The sequence below is a fragment of the Sparassis crispa genome (assembly GCF_003851025.1).
Source record: "Sparassis crispa DNA, contig_000012F, whole genome shotgun sequence".
NCBI classification, from domain to species: Eukaryota; Fungi; Basidiomycota; class Agaricomycetes; order Polyporales; family Sparassidaceae; genus Sparassis; species Sparassis crispa.
In genome coordinates, this window is record NW_020939759.1 from 984,801 (window position 1) to 1,012,697 (window position 27,897).

A 27,897-nucleotide genomic window follows, 5' to 3' on the forward strand; every position below is an offset into this window, starting at 1 on the left:
TACAGTTACTACGGTCCTTGTCACTGCTAACTGTTTTGGACGTCTACGGCACAGAAGTCATTGTGGTCATTGCACATAACGAACAAGGTAGAATAAATTGTCGAATTGAAAATGAAATTTTTGCTCAGATACTTTTCGTAGAGAGGAAACACACCTCGATCGCGAGTTGCTGGCCACTGAATCGGCACAAGTCATGGCGAAGGCAATTATCTTGTCCTGCGATGAACCCGCTTGCTCCGAGGCGTAAGTCCTCACCGTCTGCAAAAATTATCTAGCATTTATGGTTGGTTGTATGGATGCAACTACTCCGTATGAGGTCATGGTAATAGACGGTGAGGTGAACGGCCTGCATGCTTCGGCATTTCTACTACGAGTTCAATACGGTCACCTTCTGCTTCAATTTACACATTTAATCATTTGATTATTGTACTATGCTCGATGGGGTGGTGTAGTAGCTGTCTGTCCATGTTCCATGGTAAGATCGGAAGCCCGGTGGTAATATAGTAGCTACGTCAGATGGTCATCCTCCATGTCTCCACTGCCACTCACAGCATCGCTAGAGCTTCCTTCACTTTCTGTAGATACATCCTCATCGCTCCGATCCTCACCGCCATCGCTCTCTTCGCTCTCGACATCCTCGTCATCATTATCAGTGGATTCTTCGTAGAATTTATCCAAGTCAGTCCAAGGCGCTTTTGACCCAGCAACAACGTATGACCCGGCAGGAGATGGTCCAGAAGGCGTTAAAACGATGGACGAAGGGCCAATGATGGGTGCCACAGAGTAGGGCACCGACGGTTGACCTACCGAGGATTGCAGACTGGGGATTAGAGATGCATCATCTTCAGTGTCTCTGAGGGACGATTCTGTTCCCTCCTCGAGCCAATCCGGAAGATACGCATCGTTAACCATCGAATCCTTGCCGGTGATTGCTGCCAAGGAACCAAAAGACATAGGATTGATGTCTGTACCGTTGATGAATGAGCTTAATGAAAAACGACGGAGTGAATATAACAGCACGGTTTACAACGGTATCTTCAGATGGATCGACTTTGCCTGCGAAAAGCACCATGCGAACCTGTTCACGTCGTAGGACTACACCCCCTTGTTCCTCGTGATCACCACCGTCGTATAGGCCGGAGGAAACACCCGCCATGAGCGAGGCCAACGTCCGCGCACGATCACGCACATCAAAATTCGAATCGTAGCGAGCCATAGAAAAGATATAGCGATTGAGGAAACCAATCGTGCGATGAGCAGGGCTTAAGGTAAGAAGCTTGGCGGCCAAAGTCATTACTTGCAATTTCACTACGGGTGCCTGGTGTGAAACGCACCGAGTGGACCGTCAGTACGAGTGGAATAACCAGAATCGTGGTATAATACCTCTTCAGAGAACGACTTAGCCGACTTGCGAAGGAGGTCCGGAGCCCATCTCGCGCTATCCTGCAGGCCTTCGCGTTGCAGACTGTCGTCTCTGGTCCCTGTGGAGGCGTATTGGCCCGCAAGCCAAAATACACATGCTCTTGCTTTCGGGTGGTGGATATCTTCTATGTGATACGCCAGACGAGCAATGATTTCAGATGCCGACGTGGAGACGTTGGGCTGCTCTTGTCGCAATTGCATCTGGATCAACGATTTAAGTACGATTACCGCATGCGCGACAACCACATCTATTGGTCTGTTAGAAATCAAGCAAAGGAAAATCGTCGACAAGGAAACAGACTGACCATTCTTACTCCGAATGAATGACATTAGAGCAGTAAGACATTGCTGTGTAGCTTCTGGGATGGACCGAGCACAATAGCCGATCGCTTGTATAGTATCAGAAACAACTTCATCATCTGCATCGTCAGTGTAGACCTGTCATAGCTTGATCAGAACAATGTAGCCAATACGCAATCTTCATTAGAAAACGCAGACTCACGATGAATTCCCGCAACAATGACTGGTAGTTTTCCATGGAAAGGACCGCGCGCAATAACCGAACCTTGTCTCTCTTCACTTCACGTACATCTTGTGCCCGTACTAGGAAACGACAATAGTAAGGTGCGAGAACATGCTAGATGGAGACCACGGGGACATAAGTAAAAGAGAACACGTGCAATGACGACCATCGTAGTTACGTACAGGAAGTGACCGTGAAGCCACCATGAGATAACCAAGCACGACGCGCTCCACTTCTGGAGATATGTGGAGAAGGCGAAGCAGAGGCGATATCAACTTCGACAATTCTGGCGGTGGAGCAAGAAAGTAGAACGCGCGGGAAACGGCCACCACCACCTGTAATAACGTTACTCAAGGTATAATATCCTTCACGAAGGTGCTCACAGCGGCATTCTGCGACAGCAGCAATGGCTCCGAGGACTTTAGCAAGAGATTGAGATCTTCATCGACTTGGTACTCAGAGTCGACTTGTGGTTTATGTGGCCGTGGAAGCATCGTTCGCGCGTATCGTACCAGTATATTCAGCAGATCGACTTGGCCCCATTCGTCCACATCAACCAGCGTTCTGCACAGTCGCCTGTAATGCTGATGAAGTAGATCGAGACGAGTGGGACAGACTGCCCCAAAGGCGACAGCTACTCCGCCCAAGGACAGCGGCGAATGATCACGCCAAAGAGTGGCAATGATACTGATCAACTCTGGTTGACGATTCGAGTCTAGACTGTGGTATTATAAGGTCAATAGGTGCAAAAGAGGTGCTACATAACTGAAGACTGACCTAAAGCATTTGGGAATGGCAAGGGCCGCAGCTTTCCTCACATACGGGCTGATATCTGCAGCGCACTTCTTGATCGCCAAAATCACTATGCTCCCAATCATTGGAACTTGTATACCGGAGAGAACACGGAGAGCCATGGCACGAATGAGAGGGCTAGGATCTGAAAGGTCCTTCTGGAAAGTATTGATAGATAGAAGAGCGAGATCCGGTTCCTGCTCAGCATAACGAAGTAAGTAGATGTAAACCAGTTTACGAATTTCGAGATTTTGAGAGGCCACGTTCTTGACCACTTGCGCGAAGAACTCTGAGACATTGCGGCCTTTGGAGATCAACTGGATGACATCAAATAAATACTGTTCTCGAACAACAGCAGCTAACATACCGCAATGAGCCTTTTCATTGCGTCTAACTTCTCTCGTTCACTGTTAGAGTCGAGCTGTCTCCTGATGTTCTTGACTTTCTCATCTGGACTGTCGAGGTATGCCGAAGTCGAACCTCGAGCGAGATCTCTGGTATGCTCTGAGAGCGTCTCCTGTAGGCGCATGCCCAACCTTGACGCATTTTCCGAGATAGCACTCAGGTTCAAAGAGGCCATATTGCAGAACGTCAGAGTAGTTAGCCGCGCTTGCGATCGTCGAAGTCAAACTATAGAAGGCAAGATCTAGATCAGGGGGAGTCGGGGACACCCGACCACGGACTCGGAATACTGGCTCGGAACCCTTACACAGCACCATTCGTGAGCTGGAACAGCAAAGACTGAACCTCATTCACTACCAGAACTTGATTATGCCGGACGCGACGATGGAGGTCGAGATAAACGAGGAGCTCCAGCGAGAGAGAGATATTCAGGAAGAGGTGAATGCTGCCATCATGATGAAACAAATGAACAATACGCTTTCTGCCGTCCTCTCGTGAGTGTTGGCGACACTCTTATAGTTGTTATGGCTGTGTTTACAGTCTACGTCCAGGAATGCACTGTGTACGTTGCCTATGTTGGTTCATCGACAACACCCTGCCGAGACGAAGCAGCCATTACCTGTGCGGATTCCGCCTCTCCCTGTAGAGATATTCAGTGTATGGTACAAGTCGTTTTGCACGGAGAACAACATTGTGCATATTCCTGCGCTCATGTCGCACGATGGTCATCAGATTGACCTGTACGCGCTCCATGTCGCGGTAGTAAACGCGGGTTTCTATAACCGGGTAAGGCGGCGTACTTCTCTTTCCGGTGATTTCCATTGACACTGTCGCTGTAGGTGGCTCAGAATGACCAGTGGCCCGTGATAGGTGCCAAGCTGGGCTTCGTACAATTTCCTGCAAGTAACAGTGAGCCTGCCAAGTCTGGCCCTGGTGTGGCGCAACATGTGGAGGACGTATACGAGCAATATCTGTATGCTTTTGACGGGTTATATCTGCGTTCTTGGCTTGACAAGTGGAGCCGGCAGCAGCAACAAATGCAGGCCGTGGCGCAAGCACGCATGCGCCAGACGCTCATTCCTGTACAAGGTGCTGTTTTGAATGGGCGCCCTCCCCAATGTCCCCACGCATTGCCTAGCCAAAATGGACAGGACACAAATGGAGCCCCGAATTTGGCTGGCGCGTTGGACCCCCAGCAGTTCAACGAAATTCTGCAGTACGCCACGGTACCGACTCCAGAACTGCGAAGGCGGAACGTCCCCGCTCGCATTATCAACTTGGTGGAAGCAAATCGTCCACTCTTACGGTCCTTGTCGCAGCGCGAGTTAGGCGGTGGGGTCGCTGACAATGCTCAGCCTACTCCGCAGCAGCACCCGATGCCCTCGCTATATATGAAGCAGCAAGGTCCTGTTGTGAATCCCGTGATGGCCATGCGGAGCGGACAGTCTCAGATTCAACAGGACTCATCTGAATCTGCAGGCCCAGCGATGACTGTCGCCTCGGTGGCAGCTACAGTACCATTCCGGCATCGTACGCAGCCTGTCACGGAAGAGGAGTTGCAGAATAACTTGCGCTTGATCAATTCGGCCAAGTCGCAATTTATAAGTTGTGCGTTGCTCTTGTGTAACGGGGCATGTGAAGGCTAACATGTTGACAGTCGTGCTCGAGAGGACCCCTTATCATATACCTGACGATCAGAAGGCCCAATTCAATGCGACGTTGGAGGAATTGTGTCGCTGTGCAATCGAGACGGAACCCATGCTGCATATTTATCTTTGTTACATCGATAAGAAGGCCGTCCAGAGGTTGACCATGATGGTATGAATGTCTCCATTGGTTTTCACTACTACGACTCACGCTCCGCTTGGCAGATTGCGATTGCTCAGCAGCAGAGGAAACTTTTCGCTTCGTCGCAGTGTGTAAAGCGCTTCCAGCACATGCGAGAAATGATCATTCAGATGCAAGGCACGAGTGAGGCTTATGCGAAATATACACCATTATCGGCATCCAGCACCTCTCCTTCCCATTCGGCTGCGCCATCAACCGACCTTGGTGTTGCACCTCCTCCATCATTTTCTCTGCCTTCCTCGCATACTATGACCGTTCCCCCCCAATCGCCGCAGCAGGGTCTACAATCTCATCCGCCTTTCCCAATGCCAATATAACGCAGCAGGGCCAGTCGTCTCCAGATGTGTAGACAACCACGATGTCTGCCACACAGCTGCACACCAACTTGACCATCCCAGTGAACAGATCAGCCTATCTCCTTGTTACCGTCCATGACCTCGCTCTTTCCTTTCTCTCCATTCCGACGACCTCGCTTATGGCATTGCCCCCGCCCCTCCTTACGCCGTATCTTCACGAATACCCCTCTCAAGATGGGCATGATGATCTTCATTTTTACAACGTTTTTCGGAGGCATCCTCTGGCTATCAGTCGGTGTCATCCTCCGCTCTCACCCCGATCACACTCTTTCTAGAATTTCCTTTTGCTACTTTCCTCCTAGGTTTGAGATAGCCATATGCCCGAGCTTGTTTTCCTGCGCCTCGAACGATGACAATTGGCCATGCGCCCACGTCATTGGTTGCTTTTGCTGCTTTCTTACAAATCCATGCTTTTGCTGCTATCTCATTGCTTTTGCTGCTTTCTCATTGTTGTACATCCCGCGACATATATCATAGGCCTAGTATCACTGTGTCTGCTCGCCGCTGTCTTCCGCTACTTGTCACGTTCTATTGTCGTCACTATCTACCGCTTGTATCGTCTCGTCGCTAGTCATTAAGTCGTCTCGTCGTATGATATATCATCGTCTCTCATCCCTCACGATCATTATTACCTCGCTGGTGTTCCCCCACTCTATATGGGTTATATTGTAGTCTACCTACGAGACAGACATTATGCAACATCCTTCCGCATACACAGATGGTCGTGACTATTCTGTAAGTGATCGAGGTGTTGTTGTAGCTGATTGTAATTCAAAGCAGCCGGGAGTCAAAGCGCGGGATTCCACACGCGCCGTCCATCGAGGGACGGTGTAGCTACTATGACTGTTGCTCCTCTACCCGGAGAAGCCAATAATACGTTGTCTCTTATGACCGCTCCAGCTTAAATAGCATGTCATGGAAAAACAGTTTTTGCAAGTTCTGGACACCGTTACATCCCAATAATTTTGTTGCTTGTTCTAGTGTAGAATATGTGAAGAAACCCAGAAGACCGATTGAAAGTTACTCTGGATACCACTACCGTGATTGTAAATAAATGCGGTGTACTGGTACCCCACCTGAAAAGGTAAACAGTGAGGGCCCTGAGAGGCAATTTTTTTTGCAAATACATTCAGTATACAGACAGTACATAACAGGAGAACACTCTGCGCACCAGAGAGCTACGGAGATGCGGCAGAAACGCGAGACTTGCATGGGTAGATGAGAACGCGTCGACGCGTCGCTGCACGTGATTTGCCTATAGACGCCAGACGCGGTCCCACGGTGGTCCTGAGGAACGAAGTCTGCCTTTGGGAGACTAAGTATATATTCGGGTCGCCACTTGGAGCTCGTTCCCTCTTCTACTTCGTACTCGACCATCGCCAGGGCTGCCTTGCCACTCTCTCTCTGTGATTGTCTCTGATCGCCCCCGCGTCCGCTGCTGCCACCCCGTTCGACATCGCCATGGCTGATCGCCTTCCCCAGCAGTCTTCCGCCAACTTCCCCGGCTTTAATCCTCAACAGTCTAACGGCCTCCAGCAGCTTCTCCAACAGCTCCAGGTCGATCCCGAGACGGCTAACCAGTCTCTCTCCGCCCGGACCCGCATCTCGTCCCATATGCTTCAGCAGCAGATGTGTCTACAGGCCGCTCAGAATAACTTCCCTCCTCCCTCCATAGAGCAGCAGCCAGTGAGTCTTGTTTCATTTGCCTAAATCATTACCTTATTCGTTCGCCCATCGCTCTGCTGTCTCGCGCTCCCTCTTTACCTGTATTACTTCCCCCATCTCATCGAGCCACGGTTCGTCCATATGTGCATCTTCCCACACCGCCATCGTCCGTTCTACTACCTCCACCCACTACTACTTATTCACGCCCGTTTACTTACGTCATCTTCCACATTCTTCTCGCTAACACCCTCTTGTCCACCCGCGTAGGCAACCAACCCATTCACGAACCAGCGGATGTCGTTTGGCCTCCCCCCTCACGTCCCTTCCTCCCCCTCCCATGTCCAGGCTCGCGTCATGCACCAACAATCCGCCGATATATCTAGGGGTGCGGCGTTCCCTACCACACTGCAAATGCAGTCCCTCGCGTCGCGCAATCCCCAGATGCTCCAGCAGATGCTGCACGACCAACACGCGATGCAGAATCACGCGCTGCAGAGCCAGGGTAACCAACAGTCGGAGCTTGTGGGCCTCGCGCACAACCCACAACCACAGAATGGCAACCCCGCTGCCATGGCGGCCTTGCGACAAATGCAGCAGCAGGCACAGCAACACCAGCAGTCGCACCAGCAGTCTCAGCAACAGCAGGAACTATACCAGCAATCGCAGCCCCAGCAGCAACATCAGCCCATTCCGGATGCCGCTCGGGGGCCTTCTGCACAGCAGAACTTACAGCAACAGTCTGGCGCACTCGCTCCTTCGCCTTCCGGCATGCCGCAGCAGCAACATGTCCCAAGATGCCCGTTTTCGTTCATGGAGCTTAGGACGCGGATGGCCGCGCTCAATAACACAATTCGTGAGCTGGAACGGCAGAGACTGAATACTCACAATCAGAATTTGACTATGCCGGACGCGGCGCTCGAGGTCGAGATCGGGAAGATCAACGAGGAGCTCCAGCGGAGGAGAGATCTTCTGGAAAAGCTGAGTACTGCCATGCAACAAATGACCAATGCACACTCTGCCGCCCTCGCTGCAAATCAGTGAGTGTTGTTGGCGACGCTTTTATTGTTGTTGTGTTGTGCTTACGGTCTACGTCCAGGAGTGCACTCCGCACGTCGCCTGTCCAGTCGCAACAGCACCCTGCTGCTACCCAGAACGACCAGGGTCACCCTCAACAAGGTTGGCCGTTGCAGACAGGTGCCTCGCAGACGCCTATGTTTCCCTTTCAGCAATCCGCCGCGCAGATTATGCAATCAGGCCCGTCGCAAGCATCGAAGGTACCACAGATGCCGCCACAAGGGGAGCAGATGAACCAGTTCTCTCCGAACTCGATTTCCATGCAGTTCCAGCCAGGCGCTGGTCAATCGTCTCCAAACGTGATGTCGACGCCGTTCCCGGGTCATGTGCCTGCCCAGGCGACGCCGCCGCCGCCGCCGCCGCAACAACAGCAGCAGCATGCCCCATTGCGTGTGCAGATCCCGCCTTTGTCTGCAGAGATATTCAGTTCAGCGTACAAGACGTTTTGCACGAAGAACAATGTTGTGCATGATCCGGCGCTTATGTCGCACGATGGTCGTCCGATTGACCTGTACGCGCTCCATGTCGAGGTAATGAACGCGGGTTTCTATAACCGGGTAAGGCGACGTACTTCTCTTTCCGGTGATTTTCATTGACGCTGTCGCTGTAGGTGGCTCAGAATGACCAGTGGCCCGTGATAGGTGTCGAGCTAGGCTTCGTACAATTTCCTGCAAGTAACAGTGAGCCGGCCAAGTCTGGCCCGGGCGTGGCGCAACATCTGGAGCACGTATACAAGCAATATCTCCATGCTTTTGATTCGACATATCTACGTTCTTGGCTTGCCAAACGGAGCCAGCAGCAGCAACATGACGTGCAGCAGGCCGTGGAGCAAGCGCGCATGCACCAGAAGCTCATTCCTGTTCAAGGTACTGTTATGAGTGGACGCCCTCCCCAAGTTCCCCACGCATTGCTTAGCCAAAATGGACAGGACGCTAATGGAGTTCCGGGTTTGGCTGGCGCATCGGACCTCCAGCAGCTCAATGAAATTCTGCAGTACGCAACGGTACCGACTCCAGAACTGCAGCGGCAGAATGTCCCCGCTCGCATTAGTGACTTGGTGGAAGCAAATCGTCTGCCCCTCGTGCGATTGTTGCAGCGCGAGTTACGCGATGGGGTCGCTAAGAATGCTCAGTCTACTCCGCAGCATCACCCGATGACCTCGCCAGATATCGCGCAGATAAAGCAACAAGGTGCTGTCGGAAATCCTGCGATGGCCGTGCGGAGTGGACAGTATGAACTTCAGCAGAACTCATCTGGATCTGCAGGCCCAGCGATGACTGTCGCCTCGGTGATAGCCACAGTACCATTTCGACATCGTACGCAGCCTGTAACGGAAGAGGAGTTGCTGAATAACTTGAGGTTTATCAATTCGGTCAAGAGTAGTGCGTTCCTCTTGTGTAACGGGGCATGTGAAGGCTAACATGTTGACAGGCGTGCTCAATATGACGCCTCGTCCTATACCTGACGATCAGAAGGCCCAATTCAATGCGGCATTTGAGGAATTGTGTCGCTGTGCTACCGAGACGGACTCCAAGCTGCGTCTTTATCTTTGTTACATCAGCCAGGAAGCCGTTCGGAAGTTGATCGCAATCGTATGAATGTCTTGATTGGTTTTCACTGCTACGACTCACGCTACGCTTGGCAGATTGTGTATGCTCAGCAGCAGAAGAAACTCCTCGCTTCATCGCAGTGTATAATGGACATCCAGCAAATGCGACAAATGATCATTCTGATGCAAGGCACGAGTGAGGCTTATGCGCAACATACACTATCATCGGCGTCCAACACCTCGCCTTCCCACTCCGCAGCGCCTGTGCCATCACCCCCTCCACCGTTTGCTCTGCCTTCCTCGCATACTACGATCGCTCCTACCCAGTCGTCGCAGCAGGGTCTACAGTCTCGTCCGCCTCCCCAATTTACGTCACAACAGATGTCATATCCGACACAACCTCCGTTGCAGCCGCCTCAACACTCTCAACCCGCGCCATCGCAGCAGCTGTCACCTTCATCCCAGCCAATTCCACCTACTCCGTCATCGCACCTTGCAGCTACCGGTGGTGTCGCAAAGAATGCTCAGGCTACCCCACTGCAGAACCCGATGCCCTCACCATACATGGCGCGCATAACGCAGCTAGGCCGGTCGTCTTCAGACACGAAGACGACTACGATGTCTGCCCCGCCTCTGCACATCAATTTGACCATCCCAGAGAACAGCCCCGCCCACTTCCTCATCACTGTCCATGACCTCACCGCAGCCACCTCTGTCCTTTCTCACCCTTCCGACGACCCCCCTTATGGCATCGCCGTCTCCTTCCGCCCCTCCTCCCGCCGTATCTTCATGAATACTACTCTCAAGATTGTCGCAGTAATCTTGGCAGCGTTTCTCGGAGGCATCCTCTGGCTGGCCGTGTCAAGTCTTGACGAGTCCGTATCCGTCTCCGCTCTTACCCCGATCCGTACTTACACTTGTTCCAGAATGGACCTCGTAGGGTAGGCGCGTTGGCGGTCCGTGGATGCAGCGTCGCTTGCTAGGATCTGCGTCGTGGCTATCAGATGCTTGGTGCGCTCGGTCCTTCCTTTTGCTACTTTCCTCCTGGGCTTTGGATATCTATATGCTTGAGCTTGTTTTCCTGGGCCTCGTACGAAGACGGTTGGCCATGCGTCCACGTCATTCGTTGCTTTCTCATTCTTCAGCTGCTTTCTTAGAAATCTTTGCTTTTAATGCTACCTCATTGCTTTTGCTGCTTTCTCCTTGTTGGTCCCCGCAACGTATATATATCCATGTACCATAGGTTTACTACCACTATGTCTGCTCGCCGCTGTCTTCTGCTGCTTGTCTTGTCTTGTCGTCACCGTTTGCTGTTCGTAACGTCTCATCGCTACAGTCTTTCGTCTCGTCGTCTGTTGTCTCATCGTCTCTCACCTCTCGCTATCATTACTTCGCTGGTCCTCCCCCAATCAATACGGTTATATTGTAGTCTACCTAGGGGAGACAAACATATCGTACAACATCCTTCCTCGTAGGCAGATAGTCATGACTATCTTGTAAGTGGTTGAGGTGTTGTACCATGTCATATTGTAATGCAAAGCAGCGGTGCGTCAAAGGGCGGGGTTCCACACGCTCCGTCCATTGACACTTGCATAAGGCGTAGTGTCACGCACCACGGCATCAGGGGCGAACCTCTCAGCGAGAACCGCAAGACGGGAGCGATACTCGTCCACGCCGATATATGCGCCGCACATTCGCCGCTTGCCACTGAAGGCAGATCGCCCATGGAGCACGCGGTGGTTATCCACGACTGTATCGATAATGTCATCAGATGCAGCCCAGTCAGAGACGAAGTGCAGACTTGCCGACTGAAGTGCCCGGCGAAAGTTGCACCCAATACTCGGAGTCGGAGCTCGTAAGGAACTTCTGCCACAATCTGATCGCATCGTACCTAATCGAAGAGCAGTGAAACGCCATCCCTTCCACGTAAGACACTGCACGCACCATTCCTCGACCAATCCAGGTTCTAGGTTCCGCATCACACTGCGGTCATCGTTGTTCCAGCGAACCTGGACCAGCTGTCCTCCTTCGTGCTTTAGAACTGGAGAGCCGCCCATACTAGGGGTATACAGAGCACTAGGTTCGCCAGCGGCGTGTGCAGGTACGGGAACGGTAGACAGCAATTCGTAAGCTCTAGGGTGCAGCTCCTTCAAAATTGACGCAACATAGAAACCGTCTACAAGAAGAGTTGCGCCGCCCGTGCCATCGGTATGCGACAGCAGGTGGAATAGTTGTAGACCACAGGGATCTGTCTATCACGGAAAATGAGGACTGAGTGGAATATTTTGACCAGGAGTAGCGGACACGCACGAAGTAGGTAGTATCGGTGTGCGCACCGAGTGCTAGTGTGGTATAAGCGGTGTCACCCTTGGCAAGATCCGAGGTGAAGTCCCAGAATGTCCCGTCTACAGACAACTGAGTATAACAGACAGCCGCAAACTCAATGAAACGCACATTGTGTCTCGCGGATAAATCCAATACGACGGGAGAGCTCCTCAGTCGCCTCCGGCGTTGGAGGGACATCTGTGATGAAAGAAAAACCGAACTTGTCCTACATAGGGAGGCGTGAGCGAAGCAAGTCGGTAGGTTCGCGTAAAACTGACAATGTTCGACAGCCATTTAAATACACCTCGGTCATCTTCTAACATTGCTTCTTCGAACGTTACGGTTGGCGGGGATTGCTGAATTTTGGATCCCCAAAGGATTTTTCTGTCGCATGGCACATCGATAATGCAAGAGTGAGAATGGACTGGGTAACATACTCGGTAGGTGGTGTTTGATGCATTGGTGGGTCATACGAGTTTTCTTGTAACCATGACCATGGGTAGAAAGAAGTGTGAGGTTGTGATGATGGCCCTGTGATTGACACATTCATGACCTGGTCTCCGAAGAAGTTAAGCTGAATTTAAACACTAACAAGTAACCTCTAGGCCATCTGTTTTGGATTCGACGTTCACTGGCTTGATTTCCGGTGGAATCTACGTAGACATCAGTAAGCCGACTCACTGCGCACACTGATCAAGTCTACCTCGAATGTATTGACAAGGCGCTGTTTGGTCACAGGGTGGAAACACTGGGAACATCGACAGTGGTCCCGGAGCCAGATATGATGGCTGCAATAGATTGCAGAGGATACTGAGGATAGAATTAGATTATGAGAAGGCTGGTACATACTATCGGGTCCACGTATGCGTATCCCAGCCAATTACGACCTTCCGGTCGTCTATCCTACTAACTGGAAGATCCCTGGCTGCAGAGGAGCCTTCGGGATTTGATTGTGGTCTCAGTGCAGCCGCGCCTGAAACCCATCGAGACAACGTGCTAGTGGAATGAGCGCATTTTGGGTGACTCAAACACGCCCGCTTCCTCAACAAATGAGCTAGGTCTGACATTGAGTTGGATTCTGCAACATACGACGTTCGGTGGCGACGACCCGAGTCCCTTCGTAAATAGAGCTCTGGAAGAGCGGTTGACAGCTCTCTTCGGTGCATTTGACCGCAAACAAGTAGACGTTCGCCACATAGTGCTTCACGGAGACAACAAGAAGTATACCAATTATCTCCTGCTGACCCGCTAGCAAGGGCGAGTGGTGGAAGAGGGCATAATCTATCCGCGCAGAATGGCTCCAACGTGCTTTCAAGTTGGCCGTATGCGCGGCAGGTCGCGCCGCGTGATCGGTTTGGTTCATCACCTAGAATCATGGTGATCCGCTTCTCAATCCGAGTGATGCACTTTCTCTCATGCCCGAGGGTCTCCTGCAGAAATTCTAGCGTTTTGACTTCTGTGGTCGCTGTTTTGCTTCGCAGCTAGTGCTGTAGGTCGGACACCTAAGCATGCGGTTCCTCTGGCCAACGAGCCTGGTACGGGCCAACTCAATTTCTGCAAGATGTTTCGCGACAGCGGCAGATACATCTCGGATACCCCAGACAATCATTGAAAAGGTCGTGCAGAACTATGCTGTTGACCTTCCACCAGGGAAGGTCGTGAAAGCAGGCGACTACGTGATGATCCGCCCGGAACATGTCATGACACACGATAACACTGGGCCTGTTATTTCGAAGTGAGTGTTTTAACAAAGTACGAACGGACGAGGGTTCCAAAATTTCACACTAGGCGTGGTGGAGGCATGTGGCAGGATACTCCTGACTCTTCTCTAAATCCTACCTGATTCAGAGCAGTTTCAGCAGTATATTGCATTTCCATATTGCTAGCAGTTTGGTTGAACGTCACGGTACTCCTCAGTACAGACTCATAATCAAGACGTTGTAGGTTCAACTCCATTGGCGCAACACGTATCAAGAATCCTTCGCAACTAGTTTTCACGCTCGATCATGATGTACAAAACAAATCTAGCAAGAACCTGTCCAAGTACGCTTCAATAGAGGCTTTCGCGCGCAAGCATGGGGTGGACTTCTACCCCGCTGGCCGGGGAATTGGCCATCAGATTCTTGTCGAAGAGGGATACGTCTTTCCGTATACCTTGACGGTCGCGAGTGACAGCCATAGCAACATGTACGGAGGTGTAGGCTGCGTCGGAACACCTATCGTGCGCACGGACGCCGCTGCCCTTTGGGCGACCGGAAAGACATGGTGGCAGGTACCCCGCATGGTGAAAGTCGATTTCAAGGGAAAGTTGGCTCCCGGTGTTACTGGCAAAGACGTGATCGTCGCGCTGTGCGGCTCTTTCAACCAAGACGAAGTGCTCAACGCCGCTATCGAATTCTCCGGGGAGGGAGTTTCTGCCCTGTCTGTCGACGATCGTCTCACGATCTCAAACATGACCACGGAATGGGGCGCGCTCGCTGGCGTGTTCCCCGTCGACGCCATCCTTCTAGAATGGTATGAACGTGCGCTGAAGAAATTCGAGCTCCGCACATTCTCATTGCCTTCGCTGTCCTCATCCATCCCCCCACCACCGGAGCACCCGCGCATTAACCGTCGGCGGCTCGATTCCCTGCGTGCGGCTACCCTTCACTCCGATCCCGATGCATTGTACTCGTCAAGTTTGGTCTTCGATCTCTCGACACTCGTCCCGCACGTCTCCGGCCCCAATAGCGTCAAGGTCTCAACGCCGCTGCCCACCCTGCAGGCTGCACGTATCCCAATCCAGAAGGCTTATCTCCTGAGCTGCACGAACGCACGTCTCTCCGACATTTCCGCCGCCGCCACCGTGATGAAGGGACACAAAGTCGCTCCCGGCGTGCAGTTCTACATTGCTGCTGCAAGCTCAGAGGTGCAGCAGGACGCGGAACGCTTGGGCGACTGGCAGGCACTCATTTCAGCAGGCGCTAAGCCTCTCCCCGCTGGTTGCGGACCGTGCATCGGCCTCGGTACTGGTTTACTTGAGGAGGGCGAGACGGGAATCAGTGCGACGAACAGGAACTACAAGGGCCGCATGGGGCACCCAAAAGCCCAAGCATACCTGGCAAGTCCCGCCGTCGTCACTGCCAGCGCAATAAAAGGATATATCTGCGGACCTGACTCATTGGATCCTGCGCTGCTGCCACCTGCTGGAGCCCCCACATTCTCCATTGCAACTACCACCACGTCATCGACCCCCGCCAGCTCTATAGCCGCGCAGGAGCCTGTCCTCCCCGGTTTCCCGACCGTGTTCTCCGGCCCCCTCCTCTTCGCTCCGCAGGATAACCTGAATACCGACGCGCTCTACCCCGGGAAGTACACATACCAGGACGACATCACGCTCGAGCGCCAGGCGGAAGTGGTTATGGAGAACTACGACCCCTCCTTCGCGGCGCTCGTCGCCTCCATTCGCAAGCAGCAGGCACAGTCCGACGAAGAGGCAGACGTGAAGCAAGGCGTGATCCTCGTGTCTGGCTACAACTTCGGCACTGGCTCATCGCGCGAGCAGGCTGCTACGGCGCTCAAGTCCGCGGGCGTGCCGCTCGTCATCGCGGGCTCGTTTGGCGACATCTTCAAGCGGAACGCGATCAACAACGGGCTCGTGTGCGTCGAGTGCCCTGAGCTTGTCGCGGACCTCACGCGCTCGTTCACTCAGGACGGGAAGCGCGGTGCGGGTGGAAATAAGGGCGAGTTGACAGTGAACGAGGGGCTCAAGGTGGACGTGAAGGTCGTAGACGGCCAGGTGGAAGTGGTTTGGTCCAACGGCGAAAAACACGCGTACACCGTGGGTGGTGTCGGCGCGAGCGTGCAGGAACTCTGGGTGTGCGGAGGCTTGGAAGGGTTTGTGCTCAAGTCGATCCAGGCGGAGGCATAAGAGTAAAACTAGCAGTTATGAAGTTTATCTATCGGTGGAATGTAACTATTCGTGATCTAATATACACCCCCTCGATGGACTCTCGGCGTGCTATACCGTCGCGTCCTTTCTGCAGAAGCGAATAGACACTACCGACGATGGATCAGACAGTGCGCGACATGCTAGTGAGCCTTCGACGTTTCGACAGCCATGAATCTGGCACTGTCAGGACAGGTCAGAACCTTCTCTGCTTCCACACACCGTGCCCATGACGAATCAACAGTCACATCCTCGATGAAAAGAGCTAGATCCCCTGCACTAGCACACACAGTCTCCCGCCGATCTCAACGGTCTCCATATGTTCCTCAGGTTCGTTGAGGACGGAGCTCGCTCCGCTACTGCGTGCGCCATATGCATCTGCGACGTCCCACTCCGAGCCCGCAAGGACGAGCTCCTCCGAGGGCGCCAACGACGGAACATGGAGCGCCTTCTGCCCCACCAGGTTCACTGCAGGCAGGACAGCAAGTGCGCCGGTGGACGCTTCAGGGGCGCGCAGGGGTTCCGACGGCGGTAGTGACTGCGAAGGGAACGCGAACGAGAGCGCCATGGACTCGCCCGAGCCGCGTGCCGCGGCGGTGCTGTCCTGCGAGCGGCGCTCGACACTCGGGCTCGAGTATCGTGACTCGCACGTCATGTACGACTCCGCGGCGAGGCTGGCGCCGCCACTCGTGCGCGTCGTCGTGCTTGCCTCAGACAAGCGCGAGACGGCGCCGTCGCGTGGTGCGGAGGTGGAGAGGACGTGCGTCACATCTTCAAAGGGACCCTCGTTGTTCATCGCGAAAAGCGCCCAGTCGAGCGGACGTGGCGTAGGGGGACCGTCCGAACATGTGGTGCTCGGTGAGAACGGTTGCAGCGTAACGGCCTGAGGGGCAGGGCCCGGTATGAGGCTATCTTTCTCGCGGTTGATAAGGATAGACTTGGGCTGGAAACCATCCTCGATCGTCAGCACTGAGGACGGTCGGTTGCTCTCCCGCCTAAGCCGCCGCACGCGCGAAACGATCTTGCAGCGCAGGCAGAGAATGCAGACACCCAGCGCTGTCAACGACCCGAGCGTCACGAAGGCGGCGACGAGCGCGGACTTGCGGGCCTGCTGGCTGGAAGTGCCTTGAGCTGCTGAGCTCGGGTTCGGGTTGGTGATGGCGGTGGGTCCGGATAAGCCAGACGAGAGGTACTTGACGCCTGAAAACTGCGCGTAGGATGTACCAGAAATTGCGGCTGACAAGGATGCAGAAGAGGAGGAAACTACATCCTGAGATAGCGGAGGCACCGAAGTAGCGGGAAGGTAAAGCGTGGTCGGTGTGAAGGATGATGTCTCCGGTGTCGGTGTCAAAGTTAACGATAGTGCCTGTGTAGGTGTAGGCATCGCTGTAGAAATATCTACCAGGTCTACTTGAGCAGAGGTCGACGCAGACTCAGACGCCATAGCCACGACATCCAACGCAACGGGAGTAGTTGATGGGTCAGGTGTGGGGGAAGCAGTGCCAGAGACGTCTGTGATAGTGAGGATGGACTCCGTCGTGATCGTCCAGGTAGGAGACGCTTCAGCAAAATCTATGTCAGTGGCTGACAGGGTCGCAGACAAGGATGCAGAGACAACGCTGGGTACAACGGCCGCACCGGTTGCGGCGGGAGTACTGCTGCTAGTGACGTCGCTGTTACTGTTGACTGATAAGATTACAGTCGGAGGCTCCAGAGACATTTCCCGGGAGACCAAGGAAGATGCCAGGGACACGACAGGCGCGGTGAGACCTGAGGGTGAACACGACAAGAGAATGAGCGTGAAATGAAGGAATGACTGGTGCCTCGACATCGTATCGTGTAATGAATGTAGGTGCCGTGTGGGCGTGTACGAGATGGAGGTAGAAGGCAGGAATCGACAGGGTGGTACTTCTTCCAAGCAGATGGTTTTCGCGATGCAGAACGGCTGACATGCTCAAAGGTGAGGCTGACTCGGCCCATGAAACCAGGGTGTTAACCTCCGTGAAGTGTTCACGGTAGCGATCACAGTTTATACAGTACTTCAGAATGCTTGAATACTTACTATTTGACCTCTCCGTCTCGCAATCTCTGTGATCGGTCAGATCGTCCGACGTAATGGTACATTTCCAAAGAATTTTGCTGGCGGATGCAATCAGGACTTTAATGCGTCAATGTTCTTCATATTGAGACATAAATGGAACAAAACGTGCCAAAACATAAACATGAGCAATAACCGGTTGCGATTCCATGGTGACAACCTTCGAAGCTGGCGACACGCACATAGACGCGTCGAGGTAAAATACATCACGTGCTGAGAACCCTCGGCGTCTGGATGTGACCTCAGCCACTGGCAGATCTGCACACCGGCTGGGGTATGTACTTGGTACAATTTGTCGCGTCCCGTCTCTGTGCCCTATAAAAGTAATCCTCTGCTATAATTCGCTATCCTCACATCCAATTGTCTGAGAAACGGCGCTCATTGTCCGAGGCAATACTTTCCCGAGACGTTAAACCCGGAGTGCGCTATAATCCTCCCAGAATAATGAATCGAATGCTAACCATCTTCTGTTTCAGTTCTTAACATATACTCACCACTTGCGGAATTTCTGGCTATCTGAACGTCGTATTCGTATAACTAATCCCACCGAAATGTCGCGCCTCGCGCAATACCTGAACAGATCCAGCAAGCTACTCCGGGACAGCACCTCTCGCAGTACGCACCTTGCTCCGCCTGCCCCTCCCCTTCCCTCCGGCTGAGTGGTGCGCGCACTTAGTGCTCCGTATGTCGGGCGCGGACGAACCCTCGCGTGCCCCCCTGACGCTCTTCAACCTTAACTCGCGTGAGGACCTCCAGCAGTTCGCGACGGGGTGCGACGTGGACATCGGCGGGCTGTCCACCGTGCACTTCGACCTTGACGAGTCCAGCGTGCTCCCTGGCCCGAATCAGACTGAGGTGCGGCGACCGACGGCGCGCTTTTCGGGAGAGATGAGCCTCGGTGTGCGCAGTGGGCTGCAGGGAAAAATCAGAGGAGGGTACGCAGGTTTCCGGAGCAAGGTGCGTTGCAGACTCCCTATGCGGTGCGATATATGCCTAGCCTATCTCTACACCTCAGCCACGCCCTACGTTGTTTGGAGAAATAACGAATGATGTATCGAACCACCAATTCCTCGCGATGCGTCTACGCGTCGCGGGGCACCCCCGCACGCGCAACTCATACTACGTCAACATTCAGACAGATGGGCCAATAACAACTGACCTCTGGCAGCACCGCCTGTTCTTCCACCGAGATGACGGCGGATGGGAGGACATTTTCGTACGCGCTGTGCCCTCATGTTCTTTCATCCCGCAGCCCCGCTAAGCCATGCCCGTACTGCAGATCCCCTTCTCAGACTTCGTGCTTACGAATGTGGGTGAGGTATCGCCGGAGCAGATCAAGATGTTCCGCGAGCGTGTCCGCACCGTCGGCATATCGATGCTCGGTGGTAACAACGGCGTCTCAGGCCCGTACGAACTTGGCGTCGACTCCTTCCGCGCGGTGAACCACGAGGACATGCCGCTTGCTGCTATACCTAGTACGTGTGTTCCGACACGACGAGGTGGGTGCTGACACACGTTTGCAGAAGTCGAACCGTCGAAAGGAACGCAATGGGAGAGACATCCTGTGTGAGCGGTCGTGTAGCTTGCTGTGTGTGCCCTCTCTATCTAGGACTTCTATTCCTCTACTTTCACGCCGGAAATGATGCTCGAAGCCTTGAGCGACGGCCGCCTCTGTCGAACAGCTCCACAAAAAAGGCACTTCTATCGGCACTATCCGCCACTCACGTCATCTTAAAAGTTGGTGATTGGTATACTCGTGGCGAGTATGGGAACCGGCCTTGCTACCGTAAGATGTGTGGATATCACCTCCCACTTCCATTGTGATAATGACACCTCGACGTGATACATCTGTCGGAGGGCGCAGCCACGAAATCAGTGATATGTCGAGGCAGACGGCAGCCCTGGCGGCCCGCAGCCAAATACAGTGTTTTGCATTCACGGACGGACATGACTGCGAACATTTAATGTACTATTCACAACATTGAAGTTCTAATATCCAACGGGAGAATCCATGACGGGAACGAGTAGAAACGGAGTGTGAGGGAGTGAGAGACGGAAGCTGCAACAATTGCGCACATTGAAAATACAGAGCAAGACGACAGTGGGAGACGATCCGGTTGCGGGACGCCGCAGACGACGGAAGCTCATAACTCACAAGAGAAGACGAGAAAACGAGAAGAGAAGGTGGCGCTACGATCCATGGTACCGCGGGAATGGGAACAGCAGTGACGGAAAGCAGAATACAGGATGCCATCATACGACGACACACCCACCACAGCAGCCCCCTGCGCCATCTTCAGGGTGCTTTTCCGAGTACATGCCCGGCGCGGTCGGTGCGGCGGACTGCACACCGGGACGGCCTGTCTGCTGCTCCTGTACACGAACCTATTCTCAGAAGGCACTGCAAATGACCGTATCGACACCAACCTTGTTATACTTCCTAATTTCACGGACGAGGTTATGAAACGCCTCGTCGACGTTAATCCGTTGCTTTGCAGACGTCTCGATGAACTTGCAACCGAAATGTTTTGCGAGGTCGCGGCCCTCTGTGCAGCGGCACATTCCGTCAGTCCCACCGACGCTGGAAAGTGCGGGAGATAACGTACCATTCATCCCGACCTGGCGCTCATACTCGAGATCACTCTTGTTCGCGACGACAATGACAGGGAACGAATCTTGGTCCTTCACGCGAAGGATCTGCTGATGGAATGTGCTGATTTCCTCGAAGGAGTTGCGTGACGTGATCGAGTAGACGAGCAAGAAACCTTCGCCGGTGCGCATGTACTGCTCACGCATCGCGCTGCAGCGCGTGAAATGGCGTGAGTCACTGTCACGGGCAGGCGTGAGCGGAGGTAACACACCCGTATTCTTCCTGCCCGGCCGTGTCTAGTACGTCCAGGAGCGCGACTTCGTCGTCAATCACGCATTGCTTGCGGTACGAATCTGAGCGAGACCGTCAGAATTGTCTCTACAGCTACTTGCCTCGTATCTGAGGTTAAACGATAAACGAATTGTGCTGGAGCTATTTGAGGATTCACGAGAGGTGACACGATAAACGCGGGGGGGCGGAAGCAAATGCAGCGGAGATAAACGGTGCAACCTAGCGCGCTTACTCACCCTCGATGGTGGGGTCGTACTCGTCCACGAAATGGCTCTGAATGAATTGAATCGTCAGGGCCGACTTTCCGACACCTGCGGGACACTCGTCAGGCTCTCGCTTGAAACCGTACTGCTGGAAATACTCACCTCCTCCGCCAACGACGACGAGCTTGTACTCTCGTAAAAATTGTGCCTATGACGATAATCAGTGTGTGAAAGGCCGCAAACACGGTTTCCGTACCCTCGACATGGTTTTGAAGGGTTTAAACGATAGGAAACAAGTAGAAGGGAAGGGGAACGGAGGAAGGAGGAGGAGACAGGCTGCTGAACAGCTCAAACTGTGTTTCGCCGTAGGACTGATATTAAACGGCAGATCTGTCTTGCCAAACGGGTCCAAATAGAAAATGTCCTAAATAAGGGAATTTGTGGCAGACGAGCGGGCGTCTCCGGGTCAGTGCGAGGGTTACTTATACTTGTTACATCGTCTGAAGTGCCTCTTTATGGTCTCTTCTAGGAACATTTAGATCTTGGCATGAGAATGTCACCGCATGGCATTCAGCTTCATATTGTTGAGATTCTGGCGTCTGTCGTGATACGCAATCATTTGGACCGCAGCCAATGTCATGTCGCTGATGTGCACATCTCATCATGAACAGGATCACGAACACTCGAGGACGAACCCAGGCCTGAATACCATCGATATCAGGGTTTTCTGTCCTCAGAATTGGTAGTACTTCAAGTCGGTGTCATCTATACTACCGCGCCGTTCAAAAAGCGCATTTTGACAGGAGCGAGAATGACTCAGGGATGTTGTCATGATATTTTCTTTCGTGCCGGCTGTCACTCGTGTGGACTCAACATACTGGTGTGTTGTTACCTACCCTGTGTCCTCGCTTTCCCTCGGCTTCAACTGACGTGACCCACAACGCCATTCTACGGTGTATTTGTCATATTAAGTCCATGGACTTGGCATCATCAAGTACACCTAGGATCCTGGAATACGCGATGTGGCTCCGTGACGCATCACCTACAGCACCGATATTTGGCCCCACCTCGCAGCCTAATTTTCTGTCTGGGATCGTCGACAAAGATGTGCGTTCCCTCTCCAAGCTCAGTACACTATGAATATTCTCTCATCGAGCGCGGTCGAGATGCTCCTTCACTCTTCTACGTAACTCGTCCAATGCATGTGCCGAATACCTGGACGCCGCCCTCGGCTGTGCATGCATTGTTGTTCCTTCCGACAACAACAGGCTCAGTGGTTTGGACCGCGAACCTTAGGCTTGACTTGTCGGAATGGGACCTGTCCCGAAATTTTTCTCGAACTCCTGACGTTCTGGTGCCGGCTGTCGGAAATTCAAGGCCGGGGTCTCCTTCCATCCATAATATCTGTGCTTCGCATACTCTCTTTTGTGGTCATCGGTGTGGAGGTGGATTACTAGCACAGCTACATATCTGTAGTGGCGCTGAGTGGCGGAGGTATCTACACCGCTGCGCGCTGCCCGGGAGAAGTTGCCTATGAAATCATTACGCATCCCTCCAATCATGTTCGACGGGACAGGTGGACCGTCTAACGATCCAACAGCATATGCTCGGACAGCTGGCCTTGGGAGTATGGCAATGTCTCGAAAGTGCTCTACCGGTTCCATGGCATTAGACAACTACACAGCCTGACAAACATGCTACTCTCCTGACACTCTTTCTTCGGGCTCGTCTCCGCTCACCGATTTCGCGAGCTTGGTCTGCCTCTTTCTCTTAGTTCTTCTTTGTCTGTCTGTCAAGATAAGTACTCAATGAAATAACAGCCTTGAGATAACACCGCACCTTGTAATAGCTCACCATGTCACCAATCAGGCCATAGAAAGGATGCTCGACGTTCACACCCATCTTCGCAGACGTCTCCGCGAACGAACACTTCAAGCTGTCTGCCGGTGCTTGTCCCTCTGTCGGCCATGTCAGAATATTGGTTGAACGCCGGTCCCTCCAGCTACCCACTTGCCTTACTCACTTCGCGGAGGAACTCCATCTCGCATTGGTTGCCGAACAAGGCCAGCGGAAACGACTGTTCCCCTCTGTCGTGTACAATGGAGTCGTGGTAGGCTTTGATATGTTCAAAAGAGTCCCGCGACGTGATGGAATACACAAGTAAAAATCCGTCCATCTACCGCAAATAGCTATCCCGCGGGCTGTGTCGCAAGATGATCACTGGGTGCTCCACAAGATTCTTGGGGACATACACCGCTGGTTCTTCCCAGAAATACTTGTGTAATTCTACAAATACGGTCTCGTTATCCACTGCAACTTGCTTCCGGAATGATTCTACGGATAAAAGATCACTCGTCTTCACTTCGTCGTGCACAGATGAAAAATCACCTTCAATTGTTGGGTCATAATTTTCCACGTAAGTGTTATAAACAATTCTAAACGCAAGAGTGATCCTCCCAACACCTACGAGTGTCGGAGGCCTAAGATGGACGACTGGAAGAAACCACATTGCCACTCACCAAGGTCACCTATCAGCAGAACGTTCAGTATATGGTCCAACACAGTGTGGGCCGTGACCGGTTGACCGGCGATGCGACAGTCCGTACTTCAGGGTTGTGGCTTAGTTGCCTGGCAGGCATATCTCTGTCGATGTCATAAATGCATAGCGCCAGGTCCGAACCACTTACTTTCGCGGTTTCAAGGCGCAAATTAAGCAGATACAGATCGCGATCGCCTTGTCATGAGGGTGCTCCACCGACGTCGGCGGCGCGGGTGCACGTTATCAGCGTTTGAATTTGAGCTCTGAGAGCCACTGCTCGCAGGAGGCAGTGAAGTGCTGTCAATGCGGAACTGATGTATCAGGTATATGCCAGCGGTCGGAAGCGCCAATAATGACTATGTAAATGCAGAGACGAGTCAGAGCTGATGATGTACACTGCAACAGCGGGAGATCAAAGGATCATGGGGCCTTGCAGACAACTAGGCCTACCATGCAGTGCCGCCCCAATCGTGGACGCCACTGTACACATTCATTAGCATGAGCGCGAGGGTTTCAAGAGTTGCAGTAGATTGTTTTTTAAGTCTCAACATCGCATGAACCAAGTTACGTAACTCTTCGTTGACATCGGAAAAGTTCATTGTGGTCAAATCCACATTCGAGGGTCTCAAAATGTTTGTCATGCTTTAGGCCATGTTAGTGGAGGGAATGTTGATGCAGTGGAACCGCGGTCGACGTTACGCTTGCTTCTGCGAGCCGAACCGCAGTACGGTCCCAACCTCTTCGCCACCAGCGGTTGGTGAAACCTGCTTATGGTGTAGTGTGCGACACAGGAACTTCCACATGTTTCGGAGAGTTCCTTGCGACTGATAGAAAGCCATGAGATAGATGAGTAGCAGAAACACGGAGTGACTTCTAGCCAACGTCAGACACGAGAATATACGAGCGGCCTTCTCGAGCACCGGTATCACACGTTTCCAGGAGAAGCAAAAATCACAAAACTGTAGGTCTGAAGAATGAAAATGTGAGATTGTCTCCGATTACACAATCCTCCTAAAAGAAACTTGGTGATCAAAGTACGGATGAATATGACGTGCTACTTATGAAGGTGAAAGCTCAGACTCACCTTCATCACATAAGAATGTAGTGCGATCGTTGCCTCGGCGGGTCACTGCTTCTGATAAGCCTGTCAGGTGAACACAGATCACAGTCGATGACCAAACAGAGTATACGTAGCTGCGCGAATCAAAGGAAGCCTGATGCTGCTAGTGAACTAGCTGGCACAGAAGGTGATAAAAGATCAACGGACTCTCAACGGCAAAACTGGCTACATGGTGCTTGCGACAACGGAAGAACGACAACGAAGATATCTACAACAATAAGTTACTCGAATAGTATTGAAACTGTCTTGCAGGAGATCATCCATGGTCAGACAATGTACTGCTACATACGTCATGCTAGAAAAGTACAAGGAGAACGGAAGGGGGCTATGGACTAGGAACTTCGTCGACGGTGCGTGAAAAGTGACAGCGAGAATACAGCGGATCGAACCAGGAAAGCAGTTCGTAAGATTAGATATACCCATACGGTCGTGTAGAGGATGTCCTGGATGTGCTAGGTACCAGATCGGGTTTCAATGCCACGGAGGTTCTACTAGAACGTGGACCATCTCGCACGACAACATCAGGCGAACGTGTCGCGTACGCACTTGGTTTCGCGCTTTGGATGGGTCGGGGGTACGGTTCCCTGAAAGAGCTCGCTACTCCGGCGGACATTGGGGTTTGTAAACGCGGGCGCAGAGCACGAGGCAGGTCGATAGATCGCGAATGACGACCAGAGGCTAACACCTGCGGAGATACAGGGAGCGGAGATCTGCTCGTGGCCGCCCCAGCGACGAGAGCTGCCCAAGCAGAACTAGAGAGCGCTACCGGCTTACTCCTCGGGGACACTGCGGTATGAACCTCCTCACCAACAGTACGAGGCGCTGGGGACTGTCGTGCCTGACGCAAGGGACTGAGCAGGAGATTCGCCTCATTGAACGTTCGCGCGAATGCAGGCGAGGACCTAAACCCAGCTGATGAACCAGGAAGCGATGCAGGAGTGTTGGCCAAGGGGGACGTGACTCTCGGGATCTCCTGCACATATTTGCTTTCACGGTCGTCAAAGGCCACTCTCTTTACGGTCGGCGCATTGGGCTTGTTAGAGTCAACGGAGGTATTCGCGTTCACAGGCGGGACGTTGCGCGAGTGAGGTGATGTCGGAGGCCGCACAGGCCGATGCGGAGGCGATGGCCGGCCAGGGAGCGGAACATCGACGTGCAAGCTATTGGACCATCTAGCACTGTCTCTGCTCTGCGCGGTCTTCTGGAAGGCAGGTTCGGGAATACGTAAGGCGGACCCGAAGGACGGAGGCTGCGAAGGTAGCCCTGCGCGGGGACTAGACGGAAGTGATGGGCCGGCCTGATTGCGCACAGTCATGCTATTTATCGTCGAGGCGTGCGACGCGGGGCGTGGGACAGGTATGTCTACTGGCGGTATCCACAAGCGCCCAGAATCGGATCCGCCGCTCGAGGCGGGCGAGGGCGCACTCAACGTCAGACGCGGCACGGGCGGAGTCTTCTCTGAAGGCGAGGTGAATGGAGGAGACTTGCTTGGTACATAGAAGCTTTCCATGTCCGCCTCGCGCTTCGACTTGCTCGAGTCGGAGCGGCCTTTGAGGTGCGGGGATAGAATTCGCATTGTGTTCAGTACGATCAGAACGTTGGCCAGACCTGTCGACGGGAGAGTCAGACTGTGTGCGCCGACTGATCTGTCATTGTCTTACCAAGCATCGCCCTCATCGTGCTTGCGAACACCTGGAACCCGAACGAAACGCTCTTGCCAGAAGCCTGCAACAGAACAACGATGATGTACCAAATTAGGAGTGCCAGATAAGCTGGAGGACTGTCAGCCACGCAGTTCATCTTGAAAATAATTTACGAACCGATGGGTAAACTGCAGCGACACATCAGTCAATTTCGACAATGCGAAAGAGGTAGGTACTCACCAAAGCATGCTTTTCACTACCGCGGCGATGAACCGCTGATACTGCAACGGAGTGCCATTGGCATCGAGCACACTCCGACGGACCTCTGGATCCAGGTGAAACTTGAGTCCGTTCTTGAATACCAGCGTTCCGCGGAGCACGAGAAAGATGAGGACGTAGAATACCACGGAGCATAAAGCAGAAATGAAAAGAGGAACAAGTAGCAGGATGATCTGTGCCGCGGGATACTGCCACGCGACACCGCAAGACAGGCCGTCGTAGCTGAAGACAGGCCCGACCGCACCGGAGACGACCGCAGGAACGATGCCTACCACCACAGCCGTGATCCAACCTCCCAAGAGGACGATGACGCATGCCCACCTGGGCAGCCGATTGCGCAGTACAAGCGAATTGAACGAATGAACTGCCACCGTAGCGGTGAAGAACGCCGTCGCCATGTGGCCCACTTGACCGAGTGCGCCTGCAGAAAGGAAATGAAACATTGAGCTTTGGCAACTCCGGCACGGGCTCGTACATACCTTGCGCCATGCATATCGAGTCTGGGACACAGGTCAGTCTCGAAAATTGAAGGTCTAGTAAATACATTATCGTACCTCTCTCTACAGCCCTCCGCCGAACCCATTCAGAGTCGAGTGCGAACGCCAGACTGCTCAAGAAGTTACCGCAGAGCATCGACGCAGTGTAGGCACCGAGTTGCGTGGAGAAGAAGAACCGCTGTTCTTGATAGCGATACTCAGTGGGGTTCTCTTTAAACTTGCGCCTAAACACGATAGCGCGGACGTAGACCCAGGCGGAACGCAAGGGCACGAACGCGATAGCAAGAATGGATAGTATCGCGAAAACTACTATGGCCTTCAAGTAATCTCAGCCTCGGCGACGGTACAATTGAATGTTGTCTATACTCACAATCAACGCTGAAGCCTGACCGGGCTGATACAAGACGAGCACCTGTTGGGTCGACATATTCACCACAATCGCATGAAAAAAGGTCCGTGAAATCCAAGAACTGTTCCCGACAGGTGGCCACGGATGCTATGAACAGCAAAGCTAGGTCGTCCTGCGCCTGTTCGCTGGGATGTCTGGCCGAGCAGACGAAAGGAGCCGGTCCAAGGAACGGAGATGAAGGAGGAAAGAACAAAGTCCCGAGAGGGAGCTCCGTGCTAATGTCGGCGACTCAGCAGTTTTATTCGCTCATGGCGGTGCTTACCGCCATCATATACGCAAATGATGGACATCTTACACTTAAGCGAGGCGGCTCTATCTAGAGGTCCCTCATCTGGCGACATTGC

General features: G+C 53.1%; 10 protein-coding genes across 10 annotated transcripts; 5 read left to right on the plus strand and 5 right to left on the minus strand.

The window, feature by feature from the left end:
* Positions 1-507: 507 nt before the first annotated feature.
* SCP_1303370 (AP-3 complex subunit beta) lies at positions 508-3,317 on the minus strand (the record flags this gene model as incomplete). Its single annotated transcript, XM_027763633.1, has 9 exons — positions 508-965; positions 1,021-1,318; positions 1,384-1,670; positions 1,728-1,860; positions 1,925-2,059; positions 2,128-2,280; positions 2,329-2,665; positions 2,723-3,054; positions 3,105-3,317. 9 exons carry the CDS (start codon positions 3,315-3,317, stop codon positions 508-510), a joined length of 2,346 nt encoding a protein of 781 aa, XP_027619434.1.
* Positions 3,318-3,592: 275 nt separating this feature from the next.
* Positions 3,593-5,304, plus strand: SCP_1303380 (hypothetical protein; the record flags this gene model as incomplete). The annotated part of the gene is made up of 7 exons (XM_027763634.1): positions 3,593-3,633; positions 3,691-3,925; positions 3,979-4,112; positions 4,168-4,228; positions 4,291-4,747; positions 4,797-4,957; positions 5,011-5,304. The coding sequence occupies 7 exons, from the start codon at positions 3,593-3,595 to the stop codon at positions 5,302-5,304; spliced, it is 1,383 nt and encodes a 460-aa protein (XP_027619435.1).
* Positions 5,305-6,804: 1,500 nt separating this feature from the next.
* Positions 6,805-10,576, plus strand: SCP_1303390 (hypothetical protein; the record flags this gene model as incomplete). The annotated part of the gene is made up of 7 exons (XM_027763635.1): positions 6,805-7,029; positions 7,276-8,045; positions 8,105-8,639; positions 8,693-9,461; positions 9,514-9,674; positions 9,728-10,506; positions 10,558-10,576. The coding sequence occupies 7 exons, from the start codon at positions 6,805-6,807 to the stop codon at positions 10,574-10,576; spliced, it is 3,258 nt and encodes a 1,085-aa protein (XP_027619436.1).
* Positions 10,577-11,181: 605 nt separating this feature from the next.
* SCP_1303400 (Trimethyllysine dioxygenase) lies at positions 11,182-13,153 on the minus strand (the record flags this gene model as incomplete). The annotated part of the gene is made up of 11 exons (XM_027763636.1): positions 11,182-11,381; positions 11,437-11,522; positions 11,576-11,883; positions 11,942-12,036; positions 12,086-12,182; positions 12,235-12,340; positions 12,394-12,487; positions 12,549-12,609; positions 12,660-12,744; positions 12,806-12,993; positions 13,046-13,153. 11 exons carry the CDS (start codon positions 13,151-13,153, stop codon positions 11,182-11,184), a joined length of 1,428 nt encoding a protein of 475 aa, XP_027619437.1.
* A 311-nt stretch (positions 13,154-13,464) lies between these two features.
* Positions 13,465-15,866, plus strand: SCP_1303410 (Homoaconitase, mitochondrial; the record flags this gene model as incomplete). Its single annotated transcript, XM_027763637.1, has 2 exons — positions 13,465-13,691; positions 13,901-15,866. The coding sequence occupies 2 exons, from the start codon at positions 13,465-13,467 to the stop codon at positions 15,864-15,866; spliced, it is 2,193 nt and encodes a 730-aa protein (XP_027619438.1).
* A 283-nt stretch (positions 15,867-16,149) lies between these two features.
* SCP_1303420 (hypothetical protein) lies at positions 16,150-17,715 on the minus strand (the record flags this gene model as incomplete). Its single annotated transcript, XM_027763638.1, has 1 exon — positions 16,150-17,715. One exon carries the CDS (start codon positions 17,713-17,715, stop codon positions 16,150-16,152), a length of 1,566 nt encoding a protein of 521 aa, XP_027619439.1.
* An 818-nt stretch (positions 17,716-18,533) lies between these two features.
* Positions 18,534-19,552, plus strand: SCP_1303430 (Complex I intermediate-associated protein 30, mitochondrial; the record flags this gene model as incomplete). Its single annotated transcript, XM_027763639.1, has 5 exons — positions 18,534-18,597; positions 18,659-18,939; positions 18,998-19,198; positions 19,262-19,457; positions 19,506-19,552. 5 exons carry the CDS (start codon positions 18,534-18,536, stop codon positions 19,550-19,552), a joined length of 789 nt encoding a protein of 262 aa, XP_027619440.1.
* A 683-nt stretch (positions 19,553-20,235) lies between these two features.
* SCP_1303440 (24 kDa Ras-like protein) lies at positions 20,236-21,331 on the minus strand (the record flags this gene model as incomplete). The annotated part of the gene is made up of 7 exons (XM_027763640.1): positions 20,236-20,355; positions 20,410-20,528; positions 20,589-20,782; positions 20,844-20,925; positions 21,100-21,174; positions 21,229-21,274; positions 21,323-21,331. 7 exons carry the CDS (start codon positions 21,329-21,331, stop codon positions 20,236-20,238), a joined length of 645 nt encoding a protein of 214 aa, XP_027619441.1.
* Positions 21,332-21,877: 546 nt separating this feature from the next.
* Positions 21,878-22,256, plus strand: SCP_1303450 (hypothetical protein; the record flags this gene model as incomplete). Its single annotated transcript, XM_027763641.1, has 3 exons — positions 21,878-21,946; positions 22,039-22,173; positions 22,233-22,256. The coding sequence occupies 3 exons, from the start codon at positions 21,878-21,880 to the stop codon at positions 22,254-22,256; spliced, it is 228 nt and encodes a 75-aa protein (XP_027619442.1).
* Positions 22,257-25,134: 2,878 nt separating this feature from the next.
* Positions 25,135-27,571, minus strand: SCP_1303460 (hypothetical protein; the record flags this gene model as incomplete). The annotated part of the gene is made up of 7 exons (XM_027763642.1): positions 25,135-26,333; positions 26,387-26,497; positions 26,546-26,556; positions 26,609-27,068; positions 27,127-27,147; positions 27,202-27,460; positions 27,515-27,571. 7 exons carry the CDS (start codon positions 27,569-27,571, stop codon positions 25,135-25,137), a joined length of 2,118 nt encoding a protein of 705 aa, XP_027619443.1.
* Between the last annotated feature and the right edge of the window lie 326 nt (positions 27,572-27,897).